Raw genomic sequence first — 20680 nt, 5'->3', positions numbered from 1 at the left:
TGGGAGGGAAGGACCAAGATGGTGCCATCACAGTCAGTGGTCCAAAGCCCCGGCACGTCGGCCAGTTCGCATTAAACGTCACTTGTCGAGTAAAAATACGTTAAAAATGACACACAGCATTTAGTGTTTCCACCTTCTCTGTTGTGAAAATTTGCCGCCTTCTTCCATTTTTGTATGTGGATCGTCTTTGCGTTTTGGACTGTTTCAGGCAAAACAATTAGAACATGTCACCTTGGGCTCTGTAAAACTCAGACTGAAGAGTTCATCAGTGAATCTGAAAAAAAAAAAAGATTTGTAATTAAATGATCATCTACTTCAGTTTATGGGTCAGCCCGTTTCAGTCATACTGTTTGTATAAAACCAGATACCGCTTTATTCATCCTGAAGGAAATGATTGTGCCAACATGCTTATGTTTACATTGTATACACAAAAAAGGTAGAAAGGGTCTCCTCAACCGCTCTGTGAAGGGATGGCTACCACTGTCTGTAATACTCAGGAGTCCAAGAGTCTGTGCAGCGTTTTCTCCCCTCCACCAGACTGCACACTCAGGATGGAACTGGTGCACTTGATTTATGAGTTGGCACCAGTTGCTCTCAGCCTACTGCCCCAAAACCCCACTGCATAAAACAGGACACTGGCTAGTGGCCACCACAGCATGGCAGAACATCTGCAGTGTGCTACAGATGTTAAATGACTGAGTACACTCAGCTCTGAGCCTTCTGGTACAGAGTATTCTTGCCCCAGTCCAGTTTGTGGTTGAGGTGGACTCCAAGGTACTTGTGTGTACAGTATGTGACATTACAAAGTGGGGATGGGCATTTCAAGCTAAAATGCTATTTGGTATTTGCTGGGAACTATTTGACAATCATTTGAAAATAAATATTGCTGAGGAATCATTCCAGTCAGTGAAGTAAATGGGGTTTTAATTGAAACATATAAAGTACAAATAAAGAGCACTGGGGTCAGAATAGTTTTTATTGGCCAAGACCTCAGGTTTAGTGACCAGGACCAGTATTCCTCTATGTGCAGTTCAGTGTCACTGCTGTGTTGATATGACACTGGATATTCAACATGGCAGACAGTCCTGCTGTTCTCGTGTCAGTGCTGCCTCACTTTGTGCTCTAAAATCGTCCTTTCTTCCAACCGCCAGGCGTTGTTGCAGCTGTAGAAACCCGGGCTGGGACCACGGTGTGTTCCCTGTGGTATGGCCACAAACAGTGGTGAGGAGGGTGTTAGCCCAGTGTTAAGCGCTGCTGTTGTAGCTGTGAAGGGAAGCGTCCGCATTGATGAGACTGCAGTGCTCATGGTCTATATTTGTGACGGAGACTCAGACACCGTGGGTCTGCGTGTTGCTTGTTTGTGAGGCAGTGTTATTGATTCATAGGCAAGCAGCCTCAGCTGTGTTCTGCCGGCTTTACTGGGCTGCCAGCGCCTGCTCCACTGCAGCACGTCACTAGAGGTTGTGTGTGTATGTGTGTGTCTCAGAGACCGTTTGTTTGTGTGAAGACAGTGTGTCAGTTTGTTTGCATGAAGGAGAGACTTGTGTTTGTGTGTGTTTTTTTTAAATGCATATAGTCATCAGTGTGAGCACGCTGAGCTGTGAAGTGTGTGTGTGTGTGTATGTGTTTAAGAGGGGCTGTTGTCTGTCATGTACGTGTATGCACTCAGTCATGTAAGCACCGTTCAGAGTCAGCGTGGGAGTGAGGGAGAAACTGTGTGTGCGTGCCTGTGTAGTCAGTCATGTAAGTACATTCAACCATGACGTGATGTTGTGTGTGTGTGTTTGGGTGGGGGGGCTCCAGTTGCTCTGTTGTTGTGGAGATGGATGGCAGAGGCTCAGGTCATTACTGAGCACCAGTTAGCTTAGCAGCTAATTTTAGCTTCTAGGTTACCTGTATCTGTCTGCCCAGTTGTTTTTCTGTACGAGGAGGCAAAGGAAGTGAACATGGAGTGAGGTGAGAAAAGAGTGTTTTGTTTTGTTGTTGTTGTTTTTAAATGAATTAAAAACATTTTAACATCTTTGTCGGTGAATCATCTTAGGTGAACTGACATATAAGCAGAGGTTTCAGCACTGAGGTTCAAACTTGTTGAGGATGTGTGGGTTGTCTGAGCTGCGCACGATACCTGCATAAAGGTCAGTGCACTTGCTCCTAAATTAGTTGTATTTAGTTGCAGTAAGGTAGAGGGTTAAGTGCAAAGAGCGGCCGAGTGGGATTAACTCTCAGGTTGTTTTAGTTGCTCGGAGACTCTGTGCACGGTTTCTTCTTAGTGTAGGCACAGTTTTAACATCATGTTATTAATTTACTTCTTATTTAACCTTTAGTTTGCTGGGGGAGTCCCATTGTGGTTTAACACCTATATTTCACAGTACAAAACATTCTTCTGTGTTTTCACTGAGGAGCTGAGATGTGTTTAGTAGCAGGTTGGGATGGTTGTCTGCCTTGTTCCACAAAACAGCAAGTAATATTATTTTTATTTGAGTGACCCACCTAAATAGATTTGCCCCCACCCTAAAAAAAATTATTTTACACGTTTGTATTAATTATTTCTTTAATGGAAATATTCAGTTTAAACTGTTGAATGATTAAAATGAGAACTTGCGTTATCTCTTGAATGAACGGATCCAGCGTTTCGCAGGACGCTCTACGTCAGAAACGTCTCGACCTGCACAGGCACTGACATTATCTGAGGACCATTACACCACCCATGTGGTTTCTTCTTAACATCTGGTTAATGGCTGTTACTTGACTTATTGAATCAAATGAATCGGTGTCGGTTATTGTCAGTGCTCATAGTCCATGGTTCAAACTAAAAGTGTGAAGTTTCAGCTTACAGTACTTGAGTTTGTTTAAGGGACATATTTATTGTTAGGGCCAGGTGTTGAACCTTGGTAGTGACTGAAATGTGTCTGGAGCACACAAAATGAAACCCTCAGGTATTAAAATCTGCCAGGGAAGGCTTTCTTTTCTCTCCCAATACCAATTCTGGCACCTCGTCTCGCTGTGTCTGCTGCCACAGTTAAAAAGTGCTGGATGTGTGAAATTCTATGGTGAGCAGAGAACCTGGAGAGTATGACTGTGAAATGGAGCGATCACATCTGCATGGAGTAAGAGGGTGAATACAGAATATGAAAACAACACTGTTAATCACATTAATAAGCTTCTATATAGTACAGTATGTTGATCCTCAGAGCAAATGCATTTCTTTGTTATGAGGGAGTTCACACAGGACTGGAGAGTGAACTGTTTGAAGATGGGTGTGAGGAGATGCCATTGATCTGTGGGGAATCGGGGTCATTAGAGCTGCAAGAAAGAAAATGCAAACATTCATTGGCTGATTATTTAAAATAATAGGGTTTGTGACCGACTGGAGGTGCAGGTCCTTCGCCTGTCCCTCTGAGCTACAGTGGGGACAGTTTAGTGATGTACCAATACAAATCAGAAAAGGTTGGGATGGTGTGTAAAATCAAAATCAAAACTGAAATCCTCTGTGTCCTGTATTGAAAACAACACAGCAGCACATTATTTGATGTGATACCTCATCAGTTTTATTCTTTATTCAAAATAAACACTCACTTCAATCCTGATGCTGCAACACATTACAACAAAAGTTGCATTTCAGGGCCAGTAATGAGGTAAAACAATGAAATGATGATTCCATTTGAAACGGGTGATGTCAACAGGTGACTGCATCATGATTTGGTACAACAGTGGCATCCAGGAACGGCCGAGCCCTTGAAGAACAAAGATGTGATGAGGGCCACCAGATTGTCAACATTCTGTATGTGTGCAAAAATGATTGAAATGTATAAAAACAACATTCCTCCAAGAAAGATGGGAGGGATTTGGATGTGTCACCCTCTACGGTGCAGAACATCATTAAAAGATTCAAGGAATGTGGAGGGATTTCAGTGTGTAAAGGCAGAGGGGCAAGCCTAAGCTGGAAGACCGAGCTCTCCGACCCCTCAGACAGTGCTGCATTGAGAATTGCCACACTTCTATAAGCAATATAAACATGTGGGCTCAGGATTACTGTGGCTCATCTGTGTCAGGCACTACAATACGTAGTTACATCCATAAATGCTGCTTAAAACTGTGCTGTGCCAAAAGGAAGCCCTGTGTCAAAAGTGTCCAGAAGTTGACTGCTCTGGGCTCAGAGGCATCTGGGATGGACCATCACACAGTGGAAACGTGCACTGTGGTCAGAGGAATCAGGATTTCAGGTCTTTTTTTTTTTTTTTGGACGGAATGGATGCCGTGTCCTCTGGACCAAAGAGGAAAAGGACCATCCAGACTGTTAGCAGCACCAAGTCCAAAGTCCAGGGTCTGTCATGGTCTGGGATTGTGTCGGTGCCCTGGACAAAGGTCACTTACACTTCTCTGATGGCTCCATTAATGCTGAACAATACAGAGAGATGTTGGAGCAACATCTGCTGCCTTCAGGACAACATCTTTTCCAGGGACGCCCATGCATATTTGAACAAGACAATGTAAAGCTTCATACTGCCACATGACCAAGGCCTGGCTGTGGAGGGAAAGGGGCCGAGTGCTTGACCAGCTTGCGTGCAGTCCTGACCTGCATAGAATGTGTGGCAGATTTAAAACACAAATTGTATCAACGAAAACCCAGGACTGTTGTGCACCTTAAGACTTGTTTGCAGAAAGAAAAGGACAAAATGACACCTGACACTGAATCACTTGGTGTCCTCAGTCCCTAAATGTCTTTAAGTGTTGTGAAAGGGAACGGCAACATCACACCATGGTTTACACATCACTGATTTCAGTTTTCATTTTGATTTTACTACTTGTGTAGAGTTGACAGGATGGCAGTTTGCCCTGTTGTTTTGTGTCATGAAGTTCGTGGCGTCTTGCAAGTGTGGCCTACTTGGTGTGTTACTGGTGCGAGTGGCCTAGTTAGACCCATGTCTTTTATCATTTCACACACTGCGCACACCGTTTTCAGTGATTGCACTTCATTTTTTTCCTTATTTAAACCGAAAACACTGCTGATGACAGCAAAATTAATCTTAAGCAAATGATGTTACTCTAAATAATTGATATCTTCTGGTTAGTCCTGCTTAGAAGGCCTTTAGGAAATCAGGTCACATGAGCCCAGTATACATACCTGTCAAAGCTTCAGTACTTTATTTTTTTGGTATTTTTGCCTTTATTTAACGGTCAGTTGCGTAGATGCAGACAGGAGACATGGAGATGGAGAGAGAGGGTATCACACGTAACAGGTCCCCCAGCTGTGGACGTTGCAGTTTTGTGGCATGTGCTGTAGCAGCTACCAGCACGCTCTATCAGCAGTACATTTTGAGTAACAGTAAATGTATGATTACCTCTGAACTGTGACCAATAAATAAGGCCAGTCATAGTCAACCCACCCAGTTTGTAATTTAAATCGATGAGGACCTTGTCAGCTGTATGACTTCCTTGTACATGATGGCTTTTTGTCATCACTGGTAACACCCACAGCATATGGACGGACAAAATGAAAAACCATTGTCTCGTGACGATATTATCTTGTACAGCTGAAATAATGGTCAACTATTCAATTAATCGATCAACATAAAATTAATTGACTGTTTTCACTGGTTCCAGCTGCTCAGCTGTGACTGTTTACTGGATTTCTTGGTCGTCTGTGATGGTGTGTTGAGTACCTTTGATTCACACTGCTGGTCAGACAAACCTCGAAGACTTCAACTTTAGCTCTGAGAGGTTGTTGTGGTCTTTTTTGGTGGTAGCCTAAACTGGCTAAGTGTAATAATTGTCAGGTGAATCAAAACACCTGTAGACCTTCAAAGTGTCTGTGGTCTAACTTTGTTTCCAAATATTAAAGACTGTGTGATATCTTAGGAATCATGTCAATGTCAATATTTTCTTGCACTTATAAAAGTTCAATAACCTTTTTTTTGTAACTGTAAAACATTTAGTCTTTCACTCACAGGCTTTGTCAGGCCTTTGTCAGGTGTTAATGTCACCTGGCCAATCAAACCGAATTAAAGGAATGACCTTATTTAGCTCAGATATGGTTGATGTTGCTGCATGAGATTGTCCTGTCCTCTAGTGATCCTACAGATGGACAGGTAGACGGATATCTGGATATAAGCAGGTGAAGCTATCAGACACAAAGAGGAAATCGATCCGTCCATCAGACAGACAGACAGGCAGACAGACAGTTAAATGGATAGACAGTTGGGAGCCAGTGGCAATGAAAGGGTTACCATGGTGACCGTGTGTTTATATCTGCCTCCCCGCAGCTTTGGCACAGAGAGCCAGTTTCCATGGCAACAGCCCTGATAGCCCCTTCCCCACCAAACCAACTAGTGATGAGGCTGTTGGGCTGGCCATGCGTGCCAGTTTGTGTGTGTGTGAGATTCACTGAGATGATTCCTCATACCTGTGTGAGAAGCGGAGTCTGCTGTTCGCACATCTGCATTGGTCTCACGACACGAGGCAGTCGTACTTGTTGTTGCTGCAGAAAAAAACAGCAGCACCTGCTCCTCGTCTCTCACACAGCAGCCATACATCACTGTGACATGGGTTTGCACTCAAAACCGCCACATGAGGATTTACAAATAGACTCATACACAGATGTCACTCGTTCCACTTTGGCTTGACCTGGCACGCTAGCCCTCCACAACGCGTTTGTTCTCTGTTTCTAAATACATTGAGAGCATCAGAAACGGCAGCAGCCGGTTTTAGATCCTCTATCGCTCTCCGGTCTGCTGTCATAGGAACCATGCAGTCATTTCTCTGACAACCTGCATCAAATATGTGTGTCATCGGAGTGTTGGAGGGGATCGATGGTGCTGAAAGGCCTGTGTTGTTGCTATAGGCCTCTAAAGAATGTTTTCATCAGCCGTGTTCAGAGCTCAACCTTTCTGATTCAAAACTCAACATAATCACAGTAATGAGCTGGCACTGGCTCCTTATCAGAAACACATTCACTTCCTTTGCCAAGTACAAAATATGCTACAGCTTGTGCTACGGAAACATACAGACAACGTACAGTCTCTCACATTACATCCAGATGGCCAGAGCGCGGTGCAGGAAGGCAGAGCAGTGAACAGACGGCGGACCAAGCCGTACGTTGTACGCTGGACTTTATGTATATGAACCACTTTGACAGCTGGCGGTCAATACCTGTTTATGCATCCAAAGCCAACCTGCCAGTCACGATTCATTGATTTGTTTTTGTTTTTACATATGAAGTTTCTGTCCAAGGTGCACCACCCTGTATCGTCCACTAACGAGTTCAACGTGGATTAAGTAATTAAAATTGTAGCACATTTTGTTCTGTAGCAGGTGGGAAGTTTGTAGCTAAAACTTGATGTGTCAAGGAGCTGGACTTCCCAAGGTTCATGGCTCATGGCTCACTGGTAAGACACCAGTGTAACTTGGATTTTATTTGTCATTAACAGATTTTTGGGACAGGCTGTCATCCGGCGCTGAAGAGCAAGAAGTAAAATTAAAGCAGCAATATGTAACATTTCTCAGTTATTATTGTTGTAGAAATCTGCTCCAAAGCTTGTCTGAATGTGGAGAGGTGCCTCCTGTGACCCAGACTCATTTAACAGCACTGGCAGCAGTGCTGAGATATTAGCTTCCAGAGAAACAGCGATCGATTGGTGGAGATCAGAAACGCATGGTTTTTGGCGTGATCGGCTTCGACCGGTGAGATTTCTGATTCTGTGCCCATCAGATTTAGACGCACAACAGTTCATGTCTCGCTCTTAGTGGCTCAGACTAGAAGCACAGCATGTAGCATCTCGCGTGCACCGTGAGCGAGGCTCACGCTTGTGTCTGTACCGGTCACATGTTCACTTGCACACCGGGAGCCCCTGGTGTCCAAACAGCACACAGAGGAGCTACAAAAACAACTTGGAGAAGGGAAACGACGTCCAAATCTCCGACCAGTAGTACACAGTGAGGGAATCACTGGCTGCACATCAAATGCATGTATATGCACAGTGTAACCAGCCAGTGGTAAAACACAGCCAATACAAAGTACACACACTTCAAAAAGTACCGTGTGCTCAATAATAAGAGACGTTCATCTATTTTTATTTCATGTTTATATTTGGGGAAGAACAAATATTGCGCTTCTTTTTTAGTTGGAGGTTTGTTAAAAAAGGGAGAGAGAAAGAAAAACTTCCATATTTTATTACAATGTAACAATTCATTATAAAATAACAAAAATGTTTGTGTATGCTGTCAGTTTCGATGTCGTCGTCGAGCGGAGCAGGGAGAGGGAGCGCTGGGCGGAGCAGAGCGGGTCGACTTGCTAGCGCTACCTTAAGTTACATAGTGTAGCTTTAAGTAACATTAATAATAATTTCAGTATTTTGTAAGAAAATTGGTGTCAACCAGACAATATATCTTTGTAGCAGCTCCCAGGGCATCGGAATTTACTTATGCTGCGCTTTACACTGTTTTAAAATGTCCTGCCCATGTAAAGAAATAAACATGAGAATACCAGAGAATTTGTGATTGCATCAGTTTTCTGGGAGGAGCGGTGTGTTATCTGACAGAAATTCAGGGGTGCTGATATTTTTGGCTGTGACTGTAATTGAATTTATTGCTGGGATGGCAGCCACAGCTTGTCACAGCTTCTGCAGCAGAAGTTGCACCTCATTGCGTTGTTGACTCTGGAGTTGAAAATAAGGTCAGAACAGCAGATTTTGCTTGGGAGCCTCAGGGATTTTTTGATTTGTTGTGAGGTTATTTCAACATTTTGGTTTAATTTCAAGCTTGAGTCTGTGAAAGCACGAAGCTGACATGTTCTTGCACAGGACAGTGGTCCCTCCCCAGTCCCTGCATGGTGTTTAGTAGCTGACCCCATGCTCTGACCTTCTGTGGTGTGGCAAACCGTGACCGTTTCCCTGCAGGGACCAATCATGTAGCATATGATTATTCATTATATACACACACTCACATTCATATTTGTTGAGCAAAGCATGAGCAGAATGCCCTCAAACTGGAATGTGATTCTGTAATGTGGCCTAATCTAGTCCTCCTGCTCAGTCTTCAGCTAATTCAGCCTAAATCGTTCAGCAGAGCCACACGCACAGAGCTGATATAATTATAAAACATAGGCCTTAGTTACAGTCATTACCAAAACCACTGAGGAGGAAATCTGACAGGCTTTGTGACAAAAATAAGTAAGTAAATAATTAAATGGAAAAATAAAGTAAACATAAACAATGCCCGGGGATGTAAACAGACATCTCACCAGAGAACACCTCCCCCCGTAAAATCGAGACGCCAAATGAAATAGCAGACGCTAAATAATAACATCATCATAAAACAGATTTTTGGGAAACAGACGCACCTTCGTTCAAGGATCCTGGTGCGGTTTCCAGCTCGGACTGAGTGCACCTTCAGATCTGGAGCCAAGCAGCAGTACATGTTAGCAAATGTGGGGTCAGATGATTTCATCACAGAGGTCAGACGTCACACGTCTCTTGATTAGTTTATCTTGTAATTCTGACTGATTGTAAGCTCTATAGGTTTGGAACGGAAAGTTTAGTTTTTTTGCTTGTGGTGACATTAAATAGTGCAGAAGAAGCTTTAATTCACACAGTAGTCTCTTATTAAAATAAGGTCAAGGACAAATTAATGAGGTATTTATTGTACCCACAATCCAATACAGCGGCCCTGAACAAACTATTTTATAGTCATCAGTGTTTGTAAATGCTTCAGTCCATTTTTTTTGCTGTAGTTAGTGTTGTTTTGTTTTAAATTGTATATATGTTTAAATTAATTGTATATTTATTTTTTGGTTCTCATATATGAATAGTAAGCTCTCAATAGTTTAGAACTGGACTGTAATGGCACATATTTATAAATACTTAAATTCATCTAATAAGGCTGCTTATTATCATCGTCATCATGTTTTTGTATGTTGCAAAACACCTTGTTGACTCGTTAGTGAAACATCACTGCCCCTGCGTTGGGTCTGGCTGCAGCACTTAACCTGCATATTCAAAAAGCTGTTACTGTGGTAGAACAATACAGAAGAAGTGATGAAAATCAGCTTCATGCTGAGGCGTTAGTACCGCTGCATTTGTTTTCTCACACAGGCTGCTTTACATCAGTGGGTGTCCAATGGTTCAGACACTCCTGATTCACGTAGTTGACATTTCAGTCCAAGCTGTATTCAACTTCGGTGGACTTGCAGTTTCCGTCTACCTGATATAAAGTCACCACTGGATATTGAAGCATCTCCACAGTTTTGCACTGTTTGCCCACATGCTGCACTGACCTTGGGGTTCACCTAATACTGATGAATATTTATATTTACATATTTTATACGAGTATTTATGCAGACACCATTGAGTTATTATAATATGAAACACTTAAGCTCCTGTTTCCTGCCTCATGTCTTTGAGCAGACAGCCTGGTGTAAACATCAGAAGTGGATGGGAGGAAGCTAAAGTTCTTAGTCTCCATCTGTCCTCCATTAGTGTTACAGATGTACCCCTGGTAGAAATCCCTCACCTCACAGTGACAGTACTGCTGCAGGACACTGCGCTGGTGAAGCGCTGTGGAACAGTTCAGTTGACTGGAGTATGGATACTGTGGATCAGGATGAGGATGGTGGAAACAGTGATGTCATGGTTTGACTGTTTAGCGCCCTGGCCCTCGAAGGTTTTTTTCTTTTTTCTCTTTTTGGTAAGGACATGAATGGTAAATACTAAAACATAGTTGGCTCATTGTTAAAGGTACTGTATGTGTAATCCAAACTGGATTTACAAACATCATCTGCAAGACTGTTGACGTCACTAAGGAATGAACTTTTTAGCTTTGTAAGCTTTTGTGTCTAAGCAAGCAGAAGCATTGTGGTGAAAGTGATGTTCCTGCGCAAATGGTGGCTAAAAAGATTAAGAAATGCAAGTTCAGGCTCTGGTACAGTTTCAAGTTATGACAAATAACTCACACAGTGGCAAGAGAAAGTACGTGAAACCTTTGGAATAAATAGTTTTTCTGCAGTAAATGGTCATAAAATGTGATCTTAGTCACATGTACAGGCAAACACGTGCTTAAGCTAATAACAGACACACACACCTTTTATATCTTTACTAAACATCCATTAACAAGTCTAAGCATGTTGCTTTTTATTTGTTTTTGGTAAAACAACTGCACCCTGATTAAGGGCCATAACAGCTGTTCTTAGCTCCTCTGTATGTTAATGTACATTTGCTAGGGACCTCTCCTTTACTGGAGTCATGTAAAACACTTTCAGCAAGGTCACCTGGTAACACCCGTCCTCCTACTGGCTCCTCTGTGAGTCAAGGAGTTGTTGAATCATCAGCCAAACCAGCACATGGCTCATTCGAGCTGTCCTCCACTACCAGTCCGGCCTCTGTCAACCTCTGCGTTTGGTTTTGTTTGGTGAGATATTGCTGATAATCTAATGGTATTATTATATCTGGAGCTGATAGAAGGATGTTCTGGATATTACGTTAGTAGTCACAGTTTGATCCACACATCAGACGACACGTGCTCAGAATGTGATGTTTGTGATTTCTCTTCACGGCGTGTCGCTGCTTGCTGTTCATGAGTCATTAAATCCTCAATTAGGTAACATGCACACAAAAAAAAATCAACAACCCATGACTCAACATTAGCGTCTCACCCTCCGTTCTCCCTTCTGACTTTGTCCTTCTCTATCCGACTCTTTCTCCCCGTCATTCCCTCCAGTCCTCTGTTCTCTCTGTCCAGCCTTTCCTATTTCTTGTCTTTGTCATTTGATCCATTTTGCTACAAAAAAAAGTTGAATCAAATGATAACAGTAGTAATTACACTGAATTCTGAGATAAAGCCTGTCATCCAAATAATGGGCAGAGCAAACCCTGTAAACTGACCCAGTAAAATACACTGAATGGTGTAATAAACATTTTTACAGCATTAATCTATTGGTACAACAACGCACTACATGCACTGTTCTGCTAATCTGAGTTTAATAGAAATGCTGTTTTCATTTCATCTCCACTTTGCTCTCTGTTGAGCTACTGTCTGTGAAACAACATTTCCTGCAGAGGTTTTCACAAACAAGGGCAACCAGGAAAGGAAAGGGTTATTATTATGTGAAGCCTGTAATCTGTGCAGGTGTTCACTGACTATAGCTTTACTAGAACTGGCAGCTAGAGACCGTTATTTAATGAATGGGAACAGTGGGATCATGCTAAACCCTGCGTCCCCAGACCTTTTCAGTTTGAGACCCAAAAAAGAAATTAGGTTTCTCCCCAGGACCCAAGATTACAAAAATACATCATGGATTGCCACAACATCTACATTTATAATGCACTGATAATGAAAACTCTAACCATGAAATTAATTATTTTATTATAAAAGTACGGGCAGCACGGTGGCACAGTGGTTAGCGCCGTTGCCTCACAGCGAGGAGGTTCCGGGTTCGGGCCCCACCTGGGACCTTTCTGTGTGGAGTTTGCATGTTCTCCCCGTGCTTGTGTGGGTTCTCTCCGGGTGCTCCGGCTTCCTCCCACTGACCAAAGACATGCAGCTTAGGTTGATTGGTGTCTCTAAATTGCCCATAGGAGTGCGTGCGTGTATGTGTGGTTGTTCGTCTATGTGTTAGCCCTGCGATGGATTGGCGACCTGTCCAGGGTGTACCCTGCCTTCGCCCGATTGCCGGCCGGGATTGGCTCCGGCCCCACCCGTGACCCCGTTCAGGGACTAAGCGGTAGAAACTGAATGAATGAATGAATAAAAGTACATCACAGAAATAATGAAATAGCTGAGAGTAATGTTGCATTTCTCACCACATTATAATGAACCTTTAGGAAACAAACATCATCGACACTGACAACATGAAATGGTACATTGTTGAAATTCAGAACGCACAGTCCAACTTTAGCCGAGTTAGCTCGATGTTGTACTTTCAGATCATTTTCACTGCTGGGCTGAGGAGTGTGCTATAAGAAACATGCTAAGAGAGAAATTAGCAGCCCATTCTTATTTTTATACTGGGCATAGGACAGATTTCTATGTGTATTTGACCCATTTACAGTCAAACATTTTTTCAGACATTTAGCATTCCGACTTTTCTGCGCTGACCGCATTTAGTAACCACTTGGCTAGGGGTGATGAAGACAGCCGCAGGTTGAGTAGCCTGACTCTTCACCAATCAAACTTGCACCTCATCCCTGTTCACTCCTCTCTGATGCTTCTGCCTCCTCACTACTTTCCTCATCACTACATGTAGCAGTTGTTTATTCTTCCATCGGTGCAGGTTTTCCATCTCTCTAAGTTTCATTTGCTACCACATGCAACTTTGCAGGTGAGATGGCAGCAGCTTTGTGTCACTGCAGGTGAGATGAGCTGCCGAAGAGTTGTGTAGGCTGTAGGCTATGATGTCAGGTTTGGGGGAAAAACAGACTGCCCCGCTGAGAAAATTCCCAGACTTCCCAAGATCAGGTTAGCCAGGAGAGAGAGGGAGCCCTGCACACAGCATGTGAGCTGAACAGACCAGCGTAGGAAAAAGGATGCTCTTTGAATTAAGTAAATGAATTCACATAGCACTGTTATGCATTCTACTCAGTACCCAATAAAAATGTATCTGTGACCCTAAGTTTGGGACAGACCATGCTAAACTTTTGAATACTTGTCCTTTTCAGATGTTCACTGGTCTCCTGAAGCACACACCTCCCCCGGCCTCTGCTGCAGCAGCCTCCTCCTCTGCCTCGGACCAAAACAACACACAAACAGCAGTTCCTACAATCCCACGGGGACACCTGGTCGTGGGCCCCAAGGACCAGCTCCGCCTCCTCACCCCTGTGGGCAGCACGGCAGCGTCCAATCACTGCGCAGCGGCCGGGGCCCACGACGCTAAGCACCTCAGAGGAGCCCCGCGACCTCCTTCCTCCCTGAGTGAGGAGGATGATGGAGGAGGTGGAGGCAGGGTGAAGAAGAAACGGAAGAAAAAGGACAAGAGAGAACAGGATAGAGGAGGAGGGGAGGTGGAGGAAAGGGATAGCAGTAAACCAAAGAAGCGAAAGGAGGAGAAGGAGCCGTTGGTGGTCAGACTGAGGAAGAGCAAGGAGCCCAAGGAAGGCAAGGAGCGGAAGGAGCACAGGGCCAAGGGGAGGGAGAGCAGGGCAGACCTGAAGAATGTGGCAGTGGGGAAAACCGCTGTGGCCTCTGGAGCAGCTCAGGTGCCAGTTAAGGTGCCTGGCAAAAGAGGAAGGAAACCGAAGGTCAAAGTCCTACCTCCTCTACCCCCAAATCAAGGTACGCGGTGACGTGTCTGGAGTGCGTGTGGGTTGTCTTTGTTGTGGCGTGTGAAGAGAAGGTGCGTTAGTTTTTAAGTGGTTGTGTTAAAGTGGAATGTGCAAGGCAGTTGTGTTGGTAGGCTGCGATGTTCATTTAAACACGAAGGTCTGATTTATTTAGATGGCACTGAAACAATTAGACCACGTTCACACTGCAGGCTGAAGTGACTCAAATCTGATCTTTTTGCCCAAATGTGACCCATATCCGATTTCCTTATGACAGTGTGAACAGTACAAATCCGATTTTTTCAAATCCGACCCAGGCCACTTTCATATGTGGTCCTAAATCGGATACGTATCCGATGTTTTGCAATGCGACTTCAGTCTGAACGGCCAGGTCGCATTTCATGCGATTTTTATGTCATTGAAATGCGACAGACGTCACAATTCTGCACTGGAGGAGGCGAGGCCATAAGCATTATTTGTGCTCTCCTCCTTCTTGATATTCTTCTTATTATTATTTCTTTATTTCGATTGCAAATTGTCAGGTACATCGCTACGCACATGCTATCACGAGCCACATCCATTTTTATTTCCGCAAACACAGTACGCTGCGTCTGACGTCACGCCCTCTTCTGCGCATGCGGGTCACCTCAGGGCCGTATACCGTTCACACATGAGACAGATGGCAGTCGCATTTAAATGACAGTGTGAACAACAGCGCAAAAAATTCGAATTTCTGCAAAAAATCCGATCTGAGCATTAAGACCTGCAGTGTTAACATAGTCTTAGTCAACTGATAGAAAATATGACAAGTTTCAGAACAGATTGTCAATTATAAAGTACATTCATTGGTTCACTGTTCTCAAATATGAGGATTTACTGCTTTTCTCTTTCTCATTACCTCGTAAGTGGTGTACAAATGCAGCTAAACTAAGGTGAACCTGGGCTCACTTTGAATCTGTGGTACAATAAAAGTACGTTTGTGTCTGCTATGTTCAGCTTTGGTCAAAACCAAAGAAAACAAGTGCTAAAGCTGCAACATTTGAGTAGTAATTGGAGGCACAGGTGATGGCTGTTCTGTTCTTACATGTCCTGAAATCATGATCAGACACGTTGGGATAAATGAATCTTATGTTGTAATTGCTGGGTTTAATTAGGACTGAATGAGCATGCTATCTGTGTGTGGGTGGGCGCATTAACATTCATTCAAAGCTAAAAAACATGTTTTTGTGAAAATGAAAAATTGCATATACAGTAGATGTAAATGTGAAGAAATGGAATGTGTGATTTATATTATTGCATCAAATATTAGCTTTAATTATGTAAGTGTGCAAAAGTCAAAGGAGGTTTCCATTAACACCAGTGTGGTAAATTTTTATACATTTAAAAAAAATTTCAACTATGTGAGAAATGTGGATGCTTTTTTTGGCCTTGCTGATTTATGTTTAGGAAATCTTAAATGCTTTAGAGCCACTTAGTTATGTCCTTTTTGCCTGCACAAAGCTCTGCAGTACAACTGGGAATCCACTGAATATCTCAGAAATCCACCATAAAACCAATAAAATCACACCTTTCCCAGTGCACTAGTGTTCATCTTTAACTGGACATAGAGTGATGCAAATAAAATGACCTACAGTCTTGATGCTGCTCGTCCATCCTGTTTACTTTTTGTAACGTGCTGTAAGCTACCTGCTGTCTACCTGCTGTGCAGTATCGGGCAGTGCAGAATATACTGGAAAAGGCAATAAAACAGGCACTTGTATGGGAGAGCTAAGACTGACATGCTCTGAATCCAGTGCACGTTGTCATCAGCTGGTTCTTTTCACCTAATAGTGAGAAGTAGAGGTCTTCACCGGTCCAGTTGGTTTTGAGGAACCGGATCCAAAGTCTAATCAGGTTGGGTTAGGTCTCGGGCCTGTATGTTAATATGTTCCCTAATGAGACTGTGCGGTCTGAGCCGATTCTGATTATGTATGTGGCACAGTCACTGTGGGAAAAACGAGGTGATAAGGAAGTGAAGAGATTAGTGAATCAACTGATTGATCATTATACTGCTGCTGACGTTTGTGTTCTCTGTGCGCGTGTTAGAGTTGACACCATTTTAGATCAGGTCCAAAGTGAAAATTCATTTATGCACATCAGGTTTGTGTTGACTTTCCACGGGTCCGTTTTGGGTCAGGTCCAAAGTTTTGGACCCATGAGAACCTCTTGTGAGGAAGGTCAACATGCAAGACTTCAGGTCTTCTCCATGCATAGACTGCACACAAACATTAGGAATCACCTGTGAAGTGATCATCTGCGATCCCTGGCTGGCTTCCTGCCAACAGCCAACCTGGGGATACATCTGTTGGGAACTGAACTGCAGTGAGGTTGTACCCCCTCACCCCAGAGTAGTGGTTTGTCACAGCAGTTTTTCACTAAACATAATGAAAAAATCAAGATCAGGTCAAGAATCACTAAAGTTACTGTATGTAGAAAGTGGCACCAAGCCCTGAAGAGGATTTTATTTTAACAGTCACTCATGTCCACATTCTCTTCATGTTCTCCCTCTTCTCCAGCACCTCCCACCCCAGGACTCCACGGTAAAGTCCCAGGGCATGTCCAAGGGACCCAGGTCAAGAACCATGGCCAAGCCAACAGCAAAGCCTCAGTGCCCAAACAGAGGGGCCGCAAACCCAGGTAAGACATTACTCCTGGCAGGTAATTCATGGGAAGAGACCAGGACGGGAAAGAATTAAGCTTTTAGAAGAAAGAAAGTGAAAGAGGCTGTGCGAGAAAAGCCTTGGATGTGGACACTGATGGAGTAAGTGGAGCACAGCAGCAGTAAACCTGCCAGCCCCAACAAATTATGCAGTTCTTCTCTGGGCAGCTCAGTGACAAATATTTCACTTTGAGGCTGTATTTTGGCTTTTGCTATATTGGGGAGCTGGAAAAAATGGGAAGGACGGTTTTATTTACATCCAGAACAAGATGGATACACAGTGGGGTTTGATGTTTAAATGAGAGTGAAGCACAGGACGGTCTTCTTCTGCACCTTTCTTGTTTTGTTCGCTGTCCTTTTTCTCACTTTAACCCACCTCTGAAAAGCCTGGTGCTTTTATCAAGTTGAGAAGAAGGAGCAAAGGTGATGTCTTCATTAACAGACTATTAATAAGCCACTCTGATAGTTGTAACTGTATTTTATTTTACATGTTGCACTCTATCCTCAACAGCCACTGTTTATCAAATTTGTTTTTTTTTCCTATGCATTAACAGCAAAAATATTTTAAAAAAGAATCATTTCTAATGTTTTCTGACCAAGGCTGCAGTGAGTTCAGTCTGCACAAGTTCAAAGGTTGTTACAGATCAGATTCTGTGTATCTGGGTGGTTACTGTACTTATTTTTTGGATTGAAAGACCACATTTAGAGTAAAACTGTGAAAGGATACTACGTAAGAAACCGCAAGCATAAAAGAAAATATCCTCACGCTCTCCCTCTTCTCCAGCAGCAAACAGAGTATAGTAGTCTGGTACAGACAGCCTGACTTGACTACCTGAGCTACATTCATAAAAAGATAAATGACAAATTGTAGAGCAGCCGATGTGTGTACATGTGTCATGGAGGGGTACCAGAACATTTGTGTGGTGTGTTATGGCTGAGAGTCTGAATTCACAAAGAGAGCGCTGAGGTAAGGGCAGATGGGACATTATCTCTGGCTGACTTCACCAAGAATGAACGAATTGAGACAGTGTTCCAGCTCTAATGTGGAGGAGAGACCGGAGGCTGATATGACAGGGCAAAAGAAAGAAACAGTGTTCTCAAGTGGAAATAGAGTGATTATATAGAGTTTTGTCTAAAAGAGGGAGAAGATGAGAAATGGAAAGACTTCAAAATAAAGTGTGAATAAATGGAGGAAGAAAGACAGTTGCCAGTGAGTGTCAAAGGGATAGAAGATACACTGACAACAGTAAAAAAGGGCTGAAGGTAATGGAGAGAGGAAAGGACACGAGACAGGTTAAGTGAGGATGAGGAAAGATGGAACGCCACAGAGGTAATGACATGAAAGAAGAGCACAGATAAGACAGGGGAGGAGGCAGAATGGAGATAAAATGTGAAGGCGAGAGAAGATGCACTGATGTGAGTGGAAGGAGGAGGCCTTGTGGATTTGACTGGTTCAGGGTCGCTCCCAGGTGGTGCTTTGGTGTCGGGTCATGTGTTCCACTAACGACAGTCCCAATAAGATTAGAAAGTCCTCATGTGGTGCACTTTTAATTCCATCTTAATCTGCCGCTTTGTCTTTTCTCACTGCTCACTTTGGCAGAGTTTGAGTGTAAGACAGAGGGAGAAAACTATTAACTGGGACAGAGAGATGAATCTTTGTTTGCTCCTCCAACCACCACTTTAGTCACTCGCTGCTGGATTGATTTTTATACCCTAAAGTCAGTGGTAGAGGAAGCCAGGTTTAGAATTGTACTGAATTTAGATCATTGGAAATGTCCGATCTTTCAGTCACAGTGTGAGATAAAGAGCAAATGAGAGTTGCAGCCACTTGCTGCTATTCTGTGGAGCCTGGCAGGTGTCCTGGAGAAAAACAAACAAATTTGTGTGCACAAGTAAATCACGTGTGCACAAACTAACAAAACGGTGTTAAACGATACTGTTAACATTTTAACATGCACTACTGTATATCTGAGAGATTTTAAAAGTTTTTTAATAAATACAGTAGATGCACCAATACTACTGACAGTCAGCCACCGTCAGACTGTCAGTGCTTGTTGGGTTTTTCCTCTATAATAATAATAATAATAATAATAATAGTAAGGTCTAGACTTTGTCAAGTGTCTTGAGACAACCTTTGTCGTGATTTGGCACTATACAAATAAAATTGAATTGAATTGTTGGGGCTTGTCCCCCCCGTGTGTCCCAGACCACTGACACTAGTCGTCCCTTTCAGTGGCTTTTCAGATGATTTGAAATGTTGAATCGGTGTCGGGCCTCGTCGGTGAGAGAGAGACCACTCTGATCAGCTGTTGAGCTTAGTAAATCAATGCATGAGAAGAGAATGGTTTGGGAAAGCCCCTTCAGCCTGTCTGTAGTGTCCATGATTTCACCCATTTAGTGCAGTTTCTCCTTTTTTTTCACCTGCACAACCTCCTTTCTTCTTTTACATCCTAAAGACCAAGGGCAGAGAACAGCTTTGCCATTTGCAACTTCTTGTCAGACATATTCTCCATTAGAAGCAGCTATAAACAGCAGCAGTGTTGAAGGAGAGCTGCTTTGTTTATAGCTTATACGTCCACAGGCTAGTTCTTCTTCTTTCACTCTTTTAACGGTGAATACGGATACTGCCACCTGATGATGGGGGAGTTATTTCAGCCGCACAAGTGCAGATCGTATGTATTAGTCAGCCATTGGCTGTCGTCTGTGCAGTTTGTTCAAAGAGTTTTGTCCATTATAGGAAAACCGCTGATTGGTTAAATGTCCGTGACGTCACACTTCAAGCATTCGCATTACTTACTGCCTGTGTGAGAGAGGAGCAGCCCCCTCCCTGCTCTAAACAGAGACCACAGAGAGAAAGTAGAAAAACAAAGCATGACGGTTGGCATCACAATGGAAGGAATACTTCGAGGATCTCCTCAATCCCGGCGCCATGTCTTCCGATGAGGAAGCAGAGGCTGAGGGCTCAGAGGTAGACTCGTCCATCACCCAAGCTGAAGTCACTGAGGTAGTTAAGAAGCTCCTCGGTGGCAAGGCACCGGGGGTGGATGAGATCCGCCCTGAGTACCTCAAGTCTCTGGATGTTGTTGGGCTGTCTTGGTTGACACGCCTTTGCAACGTCGCATGGCGGTCGGGGACAGTGCCTCTGGACTGGCAGACCGGGGTGGTGGTCCCTCTTTTTAAGAAGGGGGACCGGAGGGTGTGTTCCAACTATAGGGGGATCACACTCCTCAGCCTCCCCGGGAAAGTCTATGCCAGGGTACTGGAGAGGAGAATTCGACCGATAGTCGAACCTCGGATCCAGGAGGAACAATGCGGTTTTCGTCCTGGCCGTGGAACACTGGACCAGCTCTATACCCTCTTCAGAGTGGCAGAGGGTTCATGGGAGTTTGCCCAACCAGTCCACATGTGCTTCGTGGATCTGGAGAAGGCATTCGAACGTGTCCCTCGCAGCGCCCTGTGGGGGGTCCTCCGGGAGTATGGGGTCCGGGGCCCTTTGCTAAGGGCTACCCGGTCCCTGTACGATCGGAGCAGGAGCTTGGTTCGCATCGCCGGCAGTAAGTCAGACTTGTTTTCAGTGCGTGTTGGAATCCGGCAGGGCTGCCCTTTGTCACCGGTTCTGTTCATTATTTTCATGGACAGAATTTCTAGGCGCAGCCAGGGGCCGGAGGGAGTCCGGTTTGGGGACCACAGGATTTCGTCTCTGCTTTTTGCAGATGACGTTGTCCTGTTGGCCCCA

At 43.9% G+C, this 20680-nt stretch overlaps 1 protein-coding gene across 1 annotated transcript in view; it reads left to right on the top strand.

Moving 5' to 3' along the window:
• chd6 (chromodomain helicase DNA binding protein 6) overlaps positions 1-20680 on the top strand; it is an 84860-nt gene that overhangs the window by 20711 nt on the left and 43469 nt on the right. The window contains exons 3-4 of the mRNA XM_020619057.1: positions 13647-14259; positions 16802-16922. Of these exons, the coding sequence (XP_020474713.1) occupies positions 13647-14259; positions 16802-16922 (734 nt within the window). The remainder of the gene's footprint in view (positions 1-13646; positions 14260-16801; positions 16923-20680) is intronic.

The sequence above is a fragment of the Monopterus albus genome, unplaced genomic scaffold, assembly GCF_001952655.1.
Source record: "Monopterus albus unplaced genomic scaffold, M_albus_1.0 scaffold213.1, whole genome shotgun sequence".
Taxonomy (NCBI): Eukaryota; Metazoa; Chordata; class Actinopteri; order Synbranchiformes; family Synbranchidae; genus Monopterus; species Monopterus albus.
This window is presented reverse-complemented; position numbering and strand designations above follow the sequence as displayed.